General features: G+C 40.6%; 1 protein-coding gene across 1 annotated transcript; it reads right to left on the reverse strand.

Moving 5' to 3' along the window:
* Positions 1–232: 232 nt before the first annotated feature.
* RDH12 (retinol dehydrogenase 12) lies at positions 233–15195 on the reverse strand. Its single transcript, XM_072629516.1, has 7 exons — positions 15051–15195; positions 12811–12929; positions 11563–11718; positions 10089–10193; positions 6385–6594; positions 3051–3240; positions 233–1002 (listed from the first exon to the last, which is right to left on the reverse strand). The coding sequence occupies exons 1-7, from the start codon at positions 15116–15118 to the stop codon at positions 909–911; spliced, it is 942 nt and encodes a 313-aa protein (XP_072485617.1). The 5' UTR covers positions 15119–15195; the 3' UTR covers positions 233–908.
* Positions 15196–17812: the final 2617 nt, after the last annotated feature.

The following is a 17812-nucleotide window of genomic DNA, read 5'->3' on the forward strand; positions in this document are numbered from 1 at the left end:
CCTCCCAAGACTGCAGAGAGCCTAGCAAATGCTAGATCTGCATTGGTGGAGAGAATTCGTTTCTTCATAAACTCTCTAAATGGCTGAAATCACAGATCAATGGTGAACTAAAAAGAAAGAGGGTAGGTTGGATGTAAGGCTACTAATAGGAACCAGAAGGCCCAAACTCCCCCTAACAGCTTCTCTTCCATGATCTTAATTTCTGAGAAACAGCAACAAAAAAGCAGAGATGTAGAACTTATTCGATCTTTATTTTCTCCAAAAATTGAGGAGAAAAAACAAAACAAGCAAAACACTTATAAAAGGAAACTGTCCCCATATCTGGAGATGGGAAAGAGTGTCTTCATGGCAGCAATGCAAGGCTGCTCAGAGGAAATGGCCAAAGGGGAAGACAGATTTGGGGCGGATTTTCTAGAGAGTGCCCTGATATCATTGGTTTTCTAAAGAGAAGAAGACCATGGTCTCCTGCTAGTTTGGGAGGTATAACTCTGGGCCCCTTTCAATGAATCTGAGGTTGAGTGCTTCTAAAATGGAAAGACTACCAGCTGGAATCAAGTATGATGTGTGGGGAAACCAACTTTAGCTTCCCTGGAATCCCTTCAGGGGTTACTATTTGTGAGCAGCCTAATCCAAACCTAATTGTTAGACCTAATCCAAACATGCACACATGTTACTCACTATACCCTTTGGTAAGAAGATTATGTAAATGTGAATGTCTATCCAAATGAGCCAAGCTGGCAAGAGGGCAGAGAGGACAGTTCTCAGACAGATGATGGAGGTAGAATGGAGAAAGTTTTTTCACAAGTCATCGTTGATCCTTCCCATGTCAATGCGCCTTCTCTTTGAGGCTCAATTAGTCCAGGCTAAGAATATGAAGTCACCTTCTCTTCTGCCACCACATATTCCCACTAGATGCCCAGGAGTTCACAGCTGACATCCCATAGGCGCTTGGCTGTTTTGTTGTTGCGACCCTTTGGTGACACCCATGCTTTCCTGCAATCACTGGTTGAGAGAGGAAGATGTTTAGAGTATGACAGAGAAGTGCGGAGGTCCAGCTTATGGTACCCAACTCAGACAAATGTTCAATGACATTTCTATTTTGTATGTCCCTGGTGGACAGTTCTCTTCTTAGCAAAGTTGATTGCTAAGAACAGAGCACACATCAGGATGGACCTTAAAGAACAGTGACTCTGGACTCAGAAGATCTGGGTTCAAAAAGTAGATGTCCTCTGAGGTCCCTTTTAGCCCTATATCCAGGCTGCTATGACTGACCTTCACCCAGTGCTTTGTATTACATAGGAATAAACAAATCAGGAAAGAAACTAACAAGGAAACACAAAGCTGAAGGGGAGGGACAAAGAGGGTCTGGACTTTCCATCATATACTTTTAGAAGCACAAACTGGAATTTAGATCACCAGGAAATCCTAGGAAATCACCAGTGGCAAAGTGAACATTACACATCCTACAGAAGGAGAAAGGCATGTGGATTCTAGTATAACTTTGAATTTATAAAACTTTAAATTTTCACATACTTGATCTAACTTATGGAGCAGCTACATGGTGCAGGGGATACAGTGCCAGGCCTAGAATCAAAAAGGCTCATTGTCCTGAGTTCAAATCTGGCCTCAAACACTTACTAGCCGTGTGACCCTGGGTAAGTCACTTAACCCTATTTGCCTAAGTTTCCTCATTTGTAAAATGAATTGGAAAAGGAAATGGCAAAACCACTCCAGTATCTTTGCCAGGAAAACCCCAAATGTGGTCATGAAGAGTTGTACATTACTGAAAAATGACTACATAATAACACCAAAGCCATTACTTAACCCACACTGTCTTGATTTTGCTCCTTGCTTACCATTTATGACAAGAATCCAAGAGCAAAAGAGCAGGAAGAAGCTACAGCACATCTAAAAAATATTGCACTTCCTGGTACCTGTTAGCAAGCCATAAGGTAGAAGAACACCAGTGAATACCCTTAAAAGAACTTCATTCTGTGAACTACTCACACTTCCAATTTTTTTAGAGACTAGTATAAAGCTTGTTCCAACTCTAAACTGTATCCCTAGCCACTAGCTCAACATTTTCCCTCCTTTTCACAGATTTAGTACTAGAAGGAATATCCAAGGTTACCTAGTATGGGAGATGATTAATTTAGATTCCTTGTTTATTTCAAATTAGTATTATGCAGTTGAGTTTGATTTCATTGAGGTAATGATTATTACTGCTATACTTGTCTACTAATATGCACTTAGTCAATCCAATGAATCCACTTGATGAACTCTGATGAGTTTGATACTTGATGAGTAGATGACCAAGCCTAGTGTGGCAGGGGGTGACTCAATGGCATGGAAAGTACCCCGGTTATTTGTGAATTGTATTTCCACTCTTGTCATCAATTTGCTAGGGAAACAGCTCTATGGCACTTGCCCAATAGGTCCTCTTAGTACTTGACCAATGGGTGACCCTATTTGGAGGTGTCTGTGAATTTATTCCTCCATCTATAGCTCAACATGAGGCAATGAAAGACCAGTGAAAGCTCTGCTTCGATATCCTCTACTAGCCAATTTATCACACATGTGAGCTGAAGATTCTCCTGGAAGGTCAAGATATAGTCAATGAGACCATATGTTTTACTTTAAGTCTTCTATATCATCTGGGAATCAAACACTATAAAATTAAGACTTTAAAGAAAGGGAATGTCTCAGATCATGAGGAAGATCTTATGTCCACTTCAGTAGAGAGAGCCATGGATCCTTTAATAAAGTGATATTGGTTTGGACTTCTGCCTCAGTTTCTTTTATTGTAGATCAAACAATTTTGAACCCCACACTAATTTCCCTTCATTTTACAGATGAGGAAAACGCAGCCCAGAAAGGACAAATGACTTGTCTCAAGTCACATAAGTAGATGACTGAGCTGAGATTTGGACCCAATTCCTCTGACATTAAATCAAGTATTCTTTCCACTGTGCCAAAAAGCTGTTGCTTCTTCTCCAAAGTTTACAGCCTTCATTTCCTCCATACAAAGAGAAAGTCAGGCTAACACCCACCTGAAATATCTGCCACTCTGAGACTCGATACCCTCGGCCAAAGCACAATAGAGGCTCGTCTGAGCTCCCTGTTGGGCTGACTTCACAAAACAGGTAAACAGACGCCACAATAGACACATGATGAATGAGTGACGCACCAATTCAGATCGGACAATGCCTGGGTGGACGACATATGTGGTGACACCGGTTCCTACAACACAAAGGACAGGGGTTATAGTGGAAGACGATTCATAGAATAAGAGCCTATAGAGGGACAATGATGAGAAGAGACTTCATACACATGAATTATGGCAGGGTTTGATATAAGCCACCTCCTACCAGAGTATAGATTGATAAATAATCTTTCCTTTTCATCAGATAAAATCACAGACTCTTTCCTATAATCAATTAGAACCTAGGTGGTGCAGTGGATAGAGTGCTAGGCCTGGAGTCAGGTAGACCTGAGTTTAAACCGAGCCTCCCTGGCTCACCAGATACTTACTAGCTATGTAACCTTGGGTAAGTCACTCAACCCTGTTTTGCCTGTTTCTACAAGGAGGATAATAATAGCACCTATTTCCCAGGATTATTGTAAGGTTCAAATGAGATAATATTTGTAAAGCCCAGCACCTGCCACACAGTAGGAACTTAATAAATGCTTCATCCCTTCCCCAAGACCTACAGAAAGTCAGAGCCAGAATTTTCTCAAACTTCAGAGAATCTTAGAATTTTAGAGTTGGAAGCAACTTTACAGACAATATAATATCCAGACCCTTCATTTTGTAGATAAGGGAACTAGACCTACAGAGTTTAATTGGCTTGTGGAAGTTCACAGAGTTAGTAAGTAGTCAAGATAGGACTTTTCACAATACTCAAATTGTTTCTTTCTAGCCGCTTGCAATATTTTCTCCTTGACCTAATAACTCTGAAATTTGGCTACAATGTTCCTAGGAGTTTCTCTTTTTGGATCTCTTTCAGGAGGTGATTGGTGGATTCTTTCAATATTTATTCTGGCCCCTGGTTCTAGCATATCAGGGCAGTTTTTCTTGATAATTTCATGAAAGATGATGTCTAGGCTCTTTTTTTGGTCATGGCTTTCAGGTAGTCCCATGATTTTTAAATTGTCTCTCCTGGATCTATTTTCCCAGGTCAGTTGTTTTTCCAATGAGATACTTCACATTATCTTTCATTTTTTCATTCTTTTGGTTTTGTTTTGTGATTTCTTGGTTTCTCATAAAGTCATTAGCCTCCTTCTGTTCCATTCTAATTTTGAAAGAACTATTTTCTTCAGTGAGCTTTTGAACCTCCTTTTCCATTTGACTAATTCTGCTTTTTAAAGCATTCTTCTCCTCATTGGCTTTTTGCACCTCTTTTGCCAATTGAGTTAGCCTATTTTTCAAGGTGTTATTTTCTTCAGCATTTTTTTGGATCTCCTTTAGCAAGTTGTTGACTCGCTTTTCATGATTTTCTTGCATCTCTCTCATTTCTCTTCCCAATTTTTCCTCCACTTCTCTTACCTGATTTTCAAAATCCTTTTTGAACTCTTCTATGGCCTGAGACCATTGAATATTTATTTTGGATGTTTGGGATGCAGAAGCCTTGACTTTTATGTCTTTCCCTGATGGTAAGCATTGTTCTTCCTCATCCAAAAGGATGGGAGGAGATATCTGTTCACCAAGAAAGTAACCTTCTATAGTTTTATTTTTTTTCCCTTTTTTGGGCATTTTCCCAACCAGTTACTTGACTTTTGGGTCCTTTGTCAAGAATAGGGTATACTCTGGGTATCTGTAAGATCTCAATTCCTCCAACGTGGCACAATCAAATGTGTAGACTGGTCTGGGAGCAACAAGAAATTTTTCTGCCATGAATCTGAGTAGTAGAGCTTCCTCTCCACAGCTAACCTGGCCTCTGGTTCCAACAAGTCAGCACTGGGGGCTGAGATTCAGATAAGTTTCAGGGGCCAGGCCACCATTCAGTGTGAGATAAAAATCAGCTGCTCAAATCCTCCAGGAGCATTAGGTGGGGGCTGGGCCAATACACAGGGCTGAGGTAAGAATCAGCTGCTCAGTGTCCCCTGGCATTTTATAATCCAGCAATGGATGTGGGCTGCTGTAGGGGCTGCTGTGGGAGCTGCTGCCACCTGCCATGGCTTCTGCTGCAGCCGCCTTAGGCTAGAACTATGGGAAGGCCCTTCTCCCTTCTCAGCCAGCTGAAAAAACCCTCTCACTGACCTTTGGCACCTGTGGGTTGAGGGATGTGGGAACCACTGCTACTGCAGCTGGGGATTCCACCCCTGAGGCCTGCTTGCATCCTCCTCCCTGCTCTGTGCCTTGTGGCCGAGGCTGGGCTGGGCTCTGCTCTATGTCTGGGTGCGACAGACATTTCCCATCAGCCTTTCAGGTCATGCTGGGCTGGAAATCTCCTCCACTCTGTTGTTCTGTGGCTTCTGCTGCTCCAGAATTTGTTGGGAGTCTTTCTTTACAGGTATTTTATGGGCTGTGGGGGAAGAACTAGTGTATGTGCATCTTTCTATTCTGCCATCTTGGCTCCTCAAGATAGGACTTAACTACAAGGCTCCGGTATATTTTTCCAGGATTAAGCCTCCACTCACCCTACTATTTTGCTCCTATTAAATTTTAAACTCTTTGAGAGCAAGGACTGTCTTCTACTGCTGTACTTGGAGTTAGAAAGACATTAAAATCCTGCTCCTGACACTAGCTATGGGACTTTGGGAAAGTCATGTAACCTCTGGGTCTTAGTGTCTTCATCTGTAAAATAGAAATGCTATGCCTGTAATGCCTACATCATGAAATTGTTTTAAGATTCCAATGAGATAATGTATGTAAAATGTTTTCCAAATTTTAAAGCATTATCACTGTATAAATGTCAGGTTGTAGTCAGTAGTAGTAAAAATGGTAGTAGCAGTACTACTAGTAGTAATAGAAGTAGTAGAAGAAATAGAAGAAATAGTACTAGTAATGATGGTAGTAGTAGTTCTACTAGGAGTGATAGAAATAGTAGTAGTAATAGAAGTGTTACTGTTGTAGTAGTTGTAGTAGTAGTAGTAGTAGTAGTAGTAGTAGTAGTAGTAGTAGTAGTAATTCTCTTTATGCCCAGCATTAGACACGTATTCAAGGAAATGTTCTTCTCTACTTTTTCTTTTCCTTTTTTCTTGGGCATTGGGGGTGAGGTGAAGGGAAGAGAGGGCAGCATATAGACCTTTGACTTCATCAGAAGGAGGACCTCCCATTGTGGAGGATCTTTCTGACTTTTTTCTGATCCTTACTCCCACTATTTTTTTTTCCTTAAATTTTAATCCATGCCCTCCATCCCCATCTTTAGGCTCTAGGCTCACCTTTTAGCCGATAAGCTAATTCACGGGTAAAAAGCACATTGGCCAGCTTGCTATGACAGTAAGCAAAAAAACGATTGTAGTGCTTTTCTCCTTGCAGGTTACGGAAGTAAATACTGCCAAAATGGTGAATTATGGAAGATACATTTACCACACGGGATGGAGCTGACTCCTTCAGCCTCTCCAAGAGCAGGTGAGTCAGAAGAAAGTGGCCTGTAAGCAGAACAAAAAGATTAGAAGGATGGAGAAAGTTATGAAGATAAAAGCAGTTGTCCAAGAATGAGAAATGAGAAGCTAAACTGCCTAGACCTACTTGAGAGTAAAAAGAATGCTGGACATAGAGCCAGGAGAGAACCAGATTCAAATCCTGACTCGACATTTATCACTTGTACAATCTCCCTGACTCAAGTCCAGGGGTGGGCTGGAACCACCTTGAACCAGTTGTTAAATTTTCAGTGTCAGCACTTAAACTTCAGAAATCAGCAAATGCCACAAATCAAGGTTATGTTGATTGTCTAGATTTAGGAAAGTATGGATAAAATGTTAATAATGCAAATTAAAGTTAAATGAATACAGTTAAGCTGTGCATACATTTTGTTTTGTTTCATTTTTTCCTGGAGAGCTGGTTGTTAAATATTTACCAGCAGAACACTGAGTCAAGACTCCCTCTACTCTGATCCATCCTCCACAAAGCTGCCAAAGTGATTTTTCTTAAAGTATGCAAGCCTGACCATATCACTCCCATAGTTAATAAACTCTAGTGGTTCCCTATTGTTTCCAGGATAAAATATAAATTCCTATGGATGGCTTACAAAGTCCTTAACAATCTGCCCCAATCTATCTTTCCAGTCTCATTATATATTCTCCCCTTCCCATGTTCTGCAGTCCAGCTAACCTGACCTCTGTTTTGCTCACACATGATACCCCATCTCCTATTTCCATGCCTTTGTACTGCTTAGAATGCCCTCACTCCTCACCTCTGCTTTATAGAATCCTTACTTCCTTCAAGCCTCAACTTAAGCCCCATCTTCTATGTGAAGTTTTTCCTGATTTGCCCAAGTCTTCGTGCCCTCCTTCCATAACTACCTGATATTCATTTTTAAAATTCATTCTGTGTGTATATGTATATACATGTACTTGTACACATGTTTTTACATACATATATATGTGCTCCATAATAACAAAAATCATTTTTTGTTTTTATATATCCATTGCCTAGCACAGTACTTAACACCTATTAGGCATTTAATAAATGCTTGTTTATACTAATTGACCTTTGGTATGATCTTTCCAGCTTTATTATACATTACTACCTTGTATGCATCCTAAAGTCCCATCAAAGTGGCCTTCTTACTCTTTCTCTTATATAGTACTCTGTTTCCCATCTCCATGCCTTTGCACTGGCTGTACCCTATGTCTGGCACACACCCCCTCCTCACTGCCACCTTTTAGAATCTCTAGTTTCCTTCACATTCAATTGCCACCTTCCACCCCTGTCCACCCTCCCTCCCACCCTGGCTGCTAGTGCCTTTATATCTATTTTGCATATAATTATATATGTACATATTATTTCCTCCAATAGAATATAAGCCCCCTGATGATTGGAATTGTTTCACTTCTTTTGGTGTATCTCAAGCACCTAACACTGACCCATGTCTGGCAAACAGTAACTACTTAATAAATGTTTGTTGACTGATTGATTAATTGGTTGAGGTCACTTTGACCTAAGGTCAAGTTTCCTCATCTATAAAATTGAGATGATACTACCTCTCAACACCCATCTCCTCGGGCTACTGTGAAGAAGGCCTTCCACAAACTTTAAAATGCTATACAAATGTTATTGCTACTCTGCCCCATTGTTAAAGGATGAGATCAGAGAAGAAGTCCAGAAGGGAAATTTTACCATGAGGGAATCAGTGTTTCCCTTTTCTTCAAACCAATGGACAAGGGCAAGGCCAGGCAATTTTTTCATTTATCCTGTCCCTCTCTATAATAACCTCTTGATAATTCTATCATCTCTGCTCCTGCTCAATCAGAAACAGATTGCCTAATAGCCTTTGCCTCTCTCTCTGGCCATGATTACATATATGTGAACCCAAGCCATAGATGAGAAGGGTAAAAGAGGGCAGAGGACACAAAGACCCCGTAGGATCCTCGAAGTGATCTGTGAGGTCATCCAGTTCAACCTCCTTATTTTACAGACCCAAAGTTTAGGTGACTTGCCTAAGTCCAAACAGGTACCAAGTAGCAAGTTGTTGTTCAATCATGTGATCTCTTTGTGATCCCATTTGGGATTTTCTTGGCAGAGACACTAGAGTGGTTTGCATTTCCTTCTCTAGGTCATTTGACAGATAAGAAAACTGATGCAAAAGGGTTAAGTGATTTGCCCAGGGTCACACAGCTAGTAAGTGCCTGAGGCCAGACTTGAACTCAGGAAGATGAGTCTTCCTGACCTCAGGCCAGGTGTTCTATCCAGTGAGTCACCCAGCTGCCCTATTAAATAGCAGGGCTGAGATTCAAACTTAAGGACCTTCCCTCCAAATCAGATACTCTTTCCAAGAGCTCCCACGCTGTCCATTCACACAGCAGCCTTCACCTCTCTTCCTGACTGGCTTTTCAGTCTGTGAGACTGCCCAGTATTTTCAACCTTGTCTGTCTCCCTGGACTCGACCTATAAACTACTCTACCTTTAGCCTGATCCTTCCAGGCCTGACCTTTCTCAATATATCCTGCTCTGAGGCTACCCCCACACTAGACTGATACTAGTCATCCTAGTATCTCCTGAAAGTTCTGATCTATGTGGGGAAAAAAACCTATCTTAGAGAAGAAGTCAGGAAAGAGACATGAACCAGCATTAATCAATCTGCTAGATATCAGTTTGCCAATTTATTGAAGACCCTGATTCAATCTGCCATAACCCTTGCCTTGCCTTGCCACAGAGCTATTGAGAATTCACAGAGCTGGGGCTCTCTGGGGGCATCCCTGTATGGAGAACAGGGTATGCTGAGAGTCTTAAAGGGTCCACAGTTGGGCTGAGGGCTCACAGGTACTTACAACCAGAGCTACCCTGAGGTCATGCAGGATGGTCACAATATTCTCTTAACTCTGGTAATTAATTGGTGTAACAGACATGTTAGGAAGTTGACCCCTGAATATTTGTGTTGAACATACAGCAGTTATTGAATGAGTACCAAAAATGAGAGTATAATATTAGTGTGAGGATGAGGGAGAGAGAGCATGATTTAGAGAATGACATGAATGTGTAGAAAGTACATGCATTTCTGGAAGTAGTCACATGTACGCCCCTGGGCACACTGGGTGTAAATCCCCAGTGGGTTCAGGTTTGTCCCAAGGATGAATCTTGATTTATAGGAGGACCATGGGAAGACTGAGAATCACTCCTAGTTTGTGTGTTCAGTATGTAAAACTGAGTGCATATTAGTGCACAGCTTCCCATAGCACAATGCTTACATTTGGGGAAAAGCATTTTGTCAGTTGCTACAGCTGGATGTCATGGTTCTGAGCCCTTGGCATTATCCATACAGGAAAAAAGAATACTGGGGAAGCCTGAGCATGCCACAACTAGCCCTAGGTACACTTACGCACATCAAAGGAGGATGACATAAATGGCCTCATTTCTCTAGATGTGAGCTTGAGAACAGGAAGAGCATGAATGAGTCAGCATTCACCATAGGAAAATGACTTACCCAAGTAGTTGACTCCAAAGTGGGTCTCAAAGCCATCTGCTGTCTTGGAGTAGGGACACATCATCACCCCTGCATTGTTAATTAGTATGTGGAGCTGTTTTTCTTCTGGAAAAACACAACAAAAGGAGAATGAGACATGAGTAAGGGGGACTGATACCAGCCTGCCACAATCTTAACTATTAATGTCCTGGGCACCTGCCTTGTGCCTTTATTCAAGACTACACGATGTTGGTTCCACAGAGGGTTCATTTAATCCAATGCAATCTAATCCAATAAACATTAAGCACCTACTATGTGCCAGACATTGTCCTAAGTGCTGGATATACAATTAATAAAAAGAGTCCCTGCCCACAAAGAACTTAGCATCTAATTGAGAGGAGACAACACAAAATAGGAAGCATAAAAGTGTGCTCATTGACAGAGTTACAAACATTGCGTATAACCTTCCCCACCAGTAACCATCTGGGTGCCACATCATCTAGGGCCTTTCCTCTAGGATTGTGCCCCCCCACTTAAGTCTTGCTCATGAACCTTTTTGAACAGCAGGTAAAACCTGGTTATACATCTTCCCTGATCCCAATTGATATGCCATACCTAGTATACCTATAGCCACAAACTGTTGTCGGCTCTGATCATCAAACAATAAAGGGCAATGTAGGGACTTTGCAACACTGGTTCTACACCTTGATGTTATAGTTCAAGCCCAGGCAAGGAGCCTGGCATTTCCCATATTCCCACACTGAAGCAAGAGGAAAACAGAAGGCCCCATCTAATTTGTCACCTACCCTTCTCCCGCCTCCTGATCAGGTCCTGCAGGTTCTAGTAGAAGAACCAGTTGGGTGGGGACTAAGATGGTGCTGATGCAAAGGGAAAATCTCTGGGTGGAGGAGTCACTCCTATCTATATACTTTCTTCTCTAGCTTATCATGGGGTTCAAGAACTAAATTTCTTTCTTAAGGATCATGCTTCACACACAATCACTCTGACTGTCATTGATTGGCCAACAATAGGTCCCAAGCCTCACCTGGTCATTGTTTGGGCCCTGATTGCTTCAGAGTGAGTGTAAATAGCAATTGTTTCTGTTTTGGCCAGAAACCTTGAGGATCCTCCCCTCCCAGATTGTTGTGGGTTGTGTTTTTTTTTTTTAACTGGGTAAAAGAGGCCATTCTTTGCCTCATTTCTTACCTTAGCCTTAATCACTGAATGGACTTTGCCTCAGTCAAACTGAGACCTGAGAAAGGCCTTAACTTAAAAAGGTCAAAAGTCCCCCACTGCATCTGGGGTCATCTCTCTAGTCTTTCTGATCTACATCTTGCCACTGGACCCAGATGGCTCTGGAGGAGAGAGTGAGTCTGGTGACTACACAACCTCCCTCACTTAAATCCAATTCACTTGCAAGTCATGGTATCACATTTCTGATGTCATGGTCCTCTTCAAGAGTGAAAGACAAGCAACAACCCTGCTCCCTCATCACCTGCAAGGAATCCCTCAGCAAAGGCTCGGATTGACTTGGTGTCAGACAAGTCCAACTTGCGAACAAACACCTGCTGGTTCTTTGTGGCAGCCCGGATCTCACTGGCTGCCGACTCTCCCTTTAATATATCCCGGCAGGCAATATATACTCTGGCTCCTAGGCAAAAGAAAGAGGAAATAAACCAATTAATTTCACTTCTGGGGATAAAAGCTTCTGGATGAGTTAGGAGGTGGTTGATGAGTAGGTATCCAGAGCTGAGTACTCTCAAAAGGAAAAAATGGGCTATCTTCTTCAATACCATGGGGACAATTTTATTCTCTTAGGGTTTTCAGGAACCTGTGTACTCAGATCTGTTAACATAAGCATGATTCCAGGCTGTCTTTAGTTCTTCGTATGCTGCATTAATGGGAAGGAGAGGAGAAATAACACAGGTGTTGAATGTATGCTTGCAGCTTTTCTAGTAAGATAGAATAAAATTATATAAATATGCTAGTAATTACACCCATTATGCTGTGAGAAGGGACAATAGGGAGAGAAGGTTTACAGAGGGCCACAAAACAAGTCAGTGGTCTCACTCAATTTAAACCTCCCAGTTCTGAATCATAACAGTAGAGCCACAGAGAGACTTTCAAGATCACCTAGATCAGAGATTCCCATTAAGTTGTCCCCAACCTTCATGAGTTTTCAACAATGTCTTTCAACAGAAAGAGGTGTCAAACTTAAATAGAAACTGGGGCCACTAAATTATACATAAGGATCCCTAAAAAACTCCTATTAACTTAGAAAACTATATGTTAACATTATCTATGCTCTCTTGCATTTTTATTTATTCTATTAAATATTTCCTAATTACATTTCCCAATTACAACCTCACTCATGGCCACAACGTAACTCAGGTCCCATGTTTGATACTTTTAGTCTATGATATTTGAGCAAAAAATTATTTAATGGTACCATAAAACAGTAAGCAATTGCAAAGAATGTTATTAATAGTATATTAAATTACCCTGGAGATTCATAACACTTTTTTTTTTAGTTGAAAGGGGCTTACAGAACAAAAAATGTTGAGAACCACTGAAATTAGTCCAACCCCTCTCTTACACATGAGGAAACTTATTAAACATGTTCTTGAACTTCTAGCCACATGCCTCCAAAACAAGAGCAATTAGCAGCAAAGATAGGTGAAATGGGAGGAAGTGGGGGACTGTAACAGGAAAAAAGACAAAAACTGGAAGGGTATGGACTTGCCTCTACGAGCAAGATCTTTGGCTGTCTCCTTTCCAATGCCTGTATTGGCTCCAGTGACCACAACTACCTTTCCAGGAAGCTGCACAGTTGATGTACAAACTCCACCAGCAAAGTATTTCCTACAGATACAAGAGAAAAGATTATTAAAACTCATTTTCTTTCCCAGAACCTATTTGACTTGCATAAGAAATAATTATAAATTTCTTACATGCTTTCTCTATGCAATCAGCATTACACACAGAACATGCTCCTTCACCTTATTTGACCTCTTAAGGTCAACAGATTACTTTTGGCTCAGGGAGGGCAATCTGTTAGAATTTCATGCTAGAAGGTGATGTATGCCTATGAACAAGGGATAATCATCTGGGCAAAGAGGATGAGAGCTTTGTTTGATCTGTATTTTTCCTTTGTTATTATTCGTTGGCTTATCTGAGGATCACTTGGAAGGATAAGGTACCAGACACTAAAGTCCTTGCTTGAGCTGAACTGTCAAGTATTCAAATGATGCTTCAGAGAGTGCAACTCAGATGGGCTGGCCATGTTGTTCGAATGCAAAATGTACACTTGCCAAAAAGATTATTTTATGGAGAACTCACATGAGGCAAGGGATCACATGGTGGCCAGAAGATGCGATACAAGGACACTCTTAACAGTCTCTCTCAAGAACTTTGGATTTGACTGTACAACATGGGAGACACTGGCACAGGACCGCTCAGCATGGCGTGCCCACATCAGAAAGGGTGTTGTGCTCTTTGAGCAAAGTAGAATTGAGACAGCACAAAGTAAACACAGGATGCGAAAATTTGGGATATCCAAACCAAATATTCACACGAACTATCTGTGCCCAACCTGTGGAGAGCATTCCAAGCTCATATTGGTCTGATCAGTCATGTCAGACACACTGAAATTTCACTTTATCATGGTGATGTCATTTTGGTCCCCTTCAAAGATGAAGTACAGCAACCATTCCTTTTGCTTATACTGATTGATATTTAAAATAAAATATTTTTAAACATTTTGTTTTAAAATTAAAAATTTTTTTTCAATTAAAAAATGTTTTTAAGCTAAATCAGAAGAAAGTTCCCTAACTAGAACAGAGACCATGAAAACTCAGAATCAAGTCCATGAGGTAGCAGAGGACATAGAGTCCCAGGAACTTGAGTTAGAAATGACTTTGAAGACACCTGGCCAGATCTATTGAGCAGGAATCCCTTCAGTAACATCACTGAAGTATTTATGATTTTCTGTAGGGTCCTTTAAAAGTAGGTTCAATACCCTATAAATAATATACATCATGCCAAGTATAATACACTTAACAAGTCTTAGCTGAATAAACTAATCTGCCCAGGACCACTGGAAAATTCTGAGCAATTCGATCAGTGGGTCAACCTTTGGCCACCCTCCATAGAAATACTCCACTCTGGTCACCTCTCCATTTCTCCACGGGTCTAGGAAGCCGGCCATCTGAGGTACAGTGCTGTTATTCTACTATAGTGGTAATGCTAATAACAAACACTTGCTAACTGACTGACTGAACTCTTGAGACCAGAGCTCCTCCCTATTGCCCATAGATGGTCACTCAAGATTAATGAAAGAGGAATATCAAGGCCCTAAAGGGATGCTTTGGCTTCAAAATGGGATATGGCTGTTCCTTCTCTTTAGATTTTTCAATTATTGACAATTCCCGGATTTTTCCTTTAGAACAAGCAGCCCTTGACATCTACAAAAGTCTAACCACAACAGAGAAATCACAAAACAGAATGAGAAACTAGATTTGTCAAGATATGGAACTTTAAAATGAAACAAGAGTTTATTCATTTTTTCATTTCTTTCCCAGAATTCCCCTAAGCATTCATTAATTAATCCCTTAACAATCATGTCATTCAACAGTGCCATCTGGATGAGGGATGCTTAGTAGACAGGCAGGCACGCATACATTAAGAGTAATCAATACAGTTAGAGTCCAACAGCAAGTCATTTACTAAGGTCATTCACTCTTCCTACCAGTTCCTAAAGGATTCAAAATCACCCATCCTCCACTTGCATGATGCACTTGGCAAATTGGCTTGACCTCCTTTCTCATCTTTCAGGGTGGTATCCATAATTACTACCTTCCTCTGGTTCCTACTCCCACTTTTTTTTCCCAGTCTGCTTCCATCACTTTTTCCTCTCTTAACAGAAGTGGTCCTTGATTCAGGAATAAGTCAAGACTTTTAGTGAACCAATGAATGAACACAGACCTGATGTAGGGAACTGCCACATACAGGAAGGAAAGGAAGGAGGTGAGCAGTCCCAAGATGCCTATCATGTTTCCAAGCTGCTGCTCCTGCTGCTGTAATGCTCACTACTCTCGGGTTCCTGCCCGTCTGCTTTCTCTGCTACTCCCAGCAGACTGGATCAGAGCCCGACTCGGAATCGGATTTAAATTTGTGAGCTGTGAGAGCATGGCCTGCTGGGAGATGTAGTCCAATTCTGAACTAAACCTTCAGGGGCGGGAACATAGGGAAACTGGAGAAACATCTTTGCAGCTCACTCATCCCATCACATTTATATCCCTAAGATATGACAGTTCCTTTTTTTTTATTCCTGGGTCTTGTATTGAAAGGCAACTTTTAAAAAAAACAATTACAAACAACTTCAACAATTGATTGATCACTAACATTTATACAGCACTTACTATGTGTCAGACACTGTGCTTAGCACTGTTATCTCAATTATTAACACATTTGATCCTCACAATAACCCTAGGAGATAGGAACTATTATTATCCCCATTTTGCAGATGAGGAAACTGAAGCAAACAGAGGTTAAGTGACTTGCCCACAGTCATATAGCTAGTAAGTGTTGGAGGCCAGATTTGAATTCAGATCTTCCTGCCTCCAGATCCAGTGCTCTATCCACTATATCATCTGATAAATAGATAAAACATTTATTAAGTCTTCACTTAATATGTTAATAATGTTCCAGGCATTGTGCTAATCAGTGGGAATAGAAATACAAGCAAAAATTGAGTCCCTCTCCTCAAGGAGCTTACACTCTAATGGGGGAAATGACATAGAAGGGGATGCTATTTGAAATACAGTAGAATGAAAACAGTGCTATATATACATTAATTCTTCTTTATAGAATCATAGAGCTGGAAGGGACCCTAGGGGCTTTCTGGTCCACCTAATCTCTGAACAGAAATCTCTCCTGCCCCATTTGAACAGTGACTGCTTTCATCTTCTGCTTGTTTTCCTAAGAGCATTTTGTGGGAAAAATCAGAAGAAAGGAGCAATGATAATATCTCATATTTTATAGCACCGTCCCTTCCATCTCTATGCCTAGACTTCGCTTCTTTGTCAACTCTGTCTTGGAGAAAGACCAAGTTCCTTCAAAGGTGGCCTCCTAGACAAGGTCTCCTTTGATCCCATGTTACTTTGTCTTTACTCATCTGTGTGAACACTGTTTCCCTTAATAGAATGTAAACATTTTAAAATAGTATTTTATCCTAATTACTTGTCAAGACTATTTTTAGCATTCATTTTTACATTTTGAGTTCAATTTTTGATATTGGTTATATCATGTAAAAATATATTTCCATGTGGGTCATAGTTATGAAAGAACAAACAGATCAAAAGGAAAAAAATATGAAAAAATAAAGCAATTGAAGAAAGGATGCTTCAATCTGTATTGAGTCCATCAGTCTTTTATCTGGATGTGAATAGCATTTTCCTTCATGAGTCCTCTGTACTTGTCTTATATCTTTGTATGACTAAGAAGAGCTGAGTCATTTATAGTTAATTATCACAAAATGTTGCTGATACTGTGTACAGTGTTTTCCTGATTCTGTTCATTTCACTTTGCCTCAGTTCTTACAAGCCTTTACAGGTTTCTCTGAAATCTGCCTGTTCATTATTCCTTCTTGCACAATAGTATGCCATTACATTCCTATAATATAGCTTATTCAACCATTCTTCAACTGATGGACATCCCTCACTTTCTAGTATTTTCCACCACAAAAAGGGCTACTATAAATATTTTTGCACATATAGGTACTTTTCCCTTTTTTATAGAATGTAAACTTTTTAAGGGCAGAAACGTTTGCATTTTGTATTTGTATCCAAAATATTTAGCATAGAGCCTGACATATAGCAGGCACTTAATGAATGATGAATGAATGAATGAATAACTCAAAAAAATAATACCACACAATTTAGACCTAGAAGGAACCTTTAGTTTCTAGCCCTTCATTTTATAGTTGAGGAAACTAAAGCATACAAGTACTCTATCATCATATTACCAATGAAGAAATTGGGGCTCTGACAGATTGACTTGCTCAAGGTCACACAGGTAGTCAATGGCAGAACTTGGTCTTGAATATGGGTCATCTGGCTCTTAGTACATTTTCCTAAAGAGTACATTTTTCCTCCATACCACACCAGCTGATGTTGACATTTCCTTTTTGGGGTGTTACAGAGAAAGAGGGAAGCAAAAAAAAAAAAAAAAAAAGCTAACAAACTCCTTGTCAGGCAAGAGAAATAACATTTTTAGAGTTGCTAGCCCACTCTGAGTCTGTCTTTTCCAACCAGAAATGGAAGCGGTAGGTGAAGTGGAAAAAAAAAGTATTAAATAGGTGAAGGAGCCAGTAAGAATGCAGTGGAAACAGGAAGAAGAGAAGGGAGGATGAGCACAGGGTCAGAGGTACCAAAGGTCAGAGGGGCCCTTACAGCAGTTCTGCTGTGCCCCAGAAAATCTAAGACAGTCATAAGGAACTAAAGGGATGAGGAAGGAGGTAGCTGTCACTCTGGGTGAAGTGACGTCCCCATACTAAAATCTACAGTGGCTTCTGATTGTTTTTTATATTGAATCTCATCTCCTCTGATCATGATTCAGTGGAACATGCTTGACCTAGGGACAGGAAAGTCCAAGAGAAACACATTCCAGTATCATGGGGCAATAGGTGAAAGGGATATAAAACATCTCAGTCATCTAGTGTTTAGGTTGTGTGGTAAGGGCCTAAA

This window comes from Notamacropus eugenii, chromosome 1 (assembly GCF_028372415.1).
Source record: "Notamacropus eugenii isolate mMacEug1 chromosome 1, mMacEug1.pri_v2, whole genome shotgun sequence".
Taxonomy (NCBI): domain Eukaryota; kingdom Metazoa; phylum Chordata; class Mammalia; order Diprotodontia; family Macropodidae; genus Notamacropus; species Notamacropus eugenii.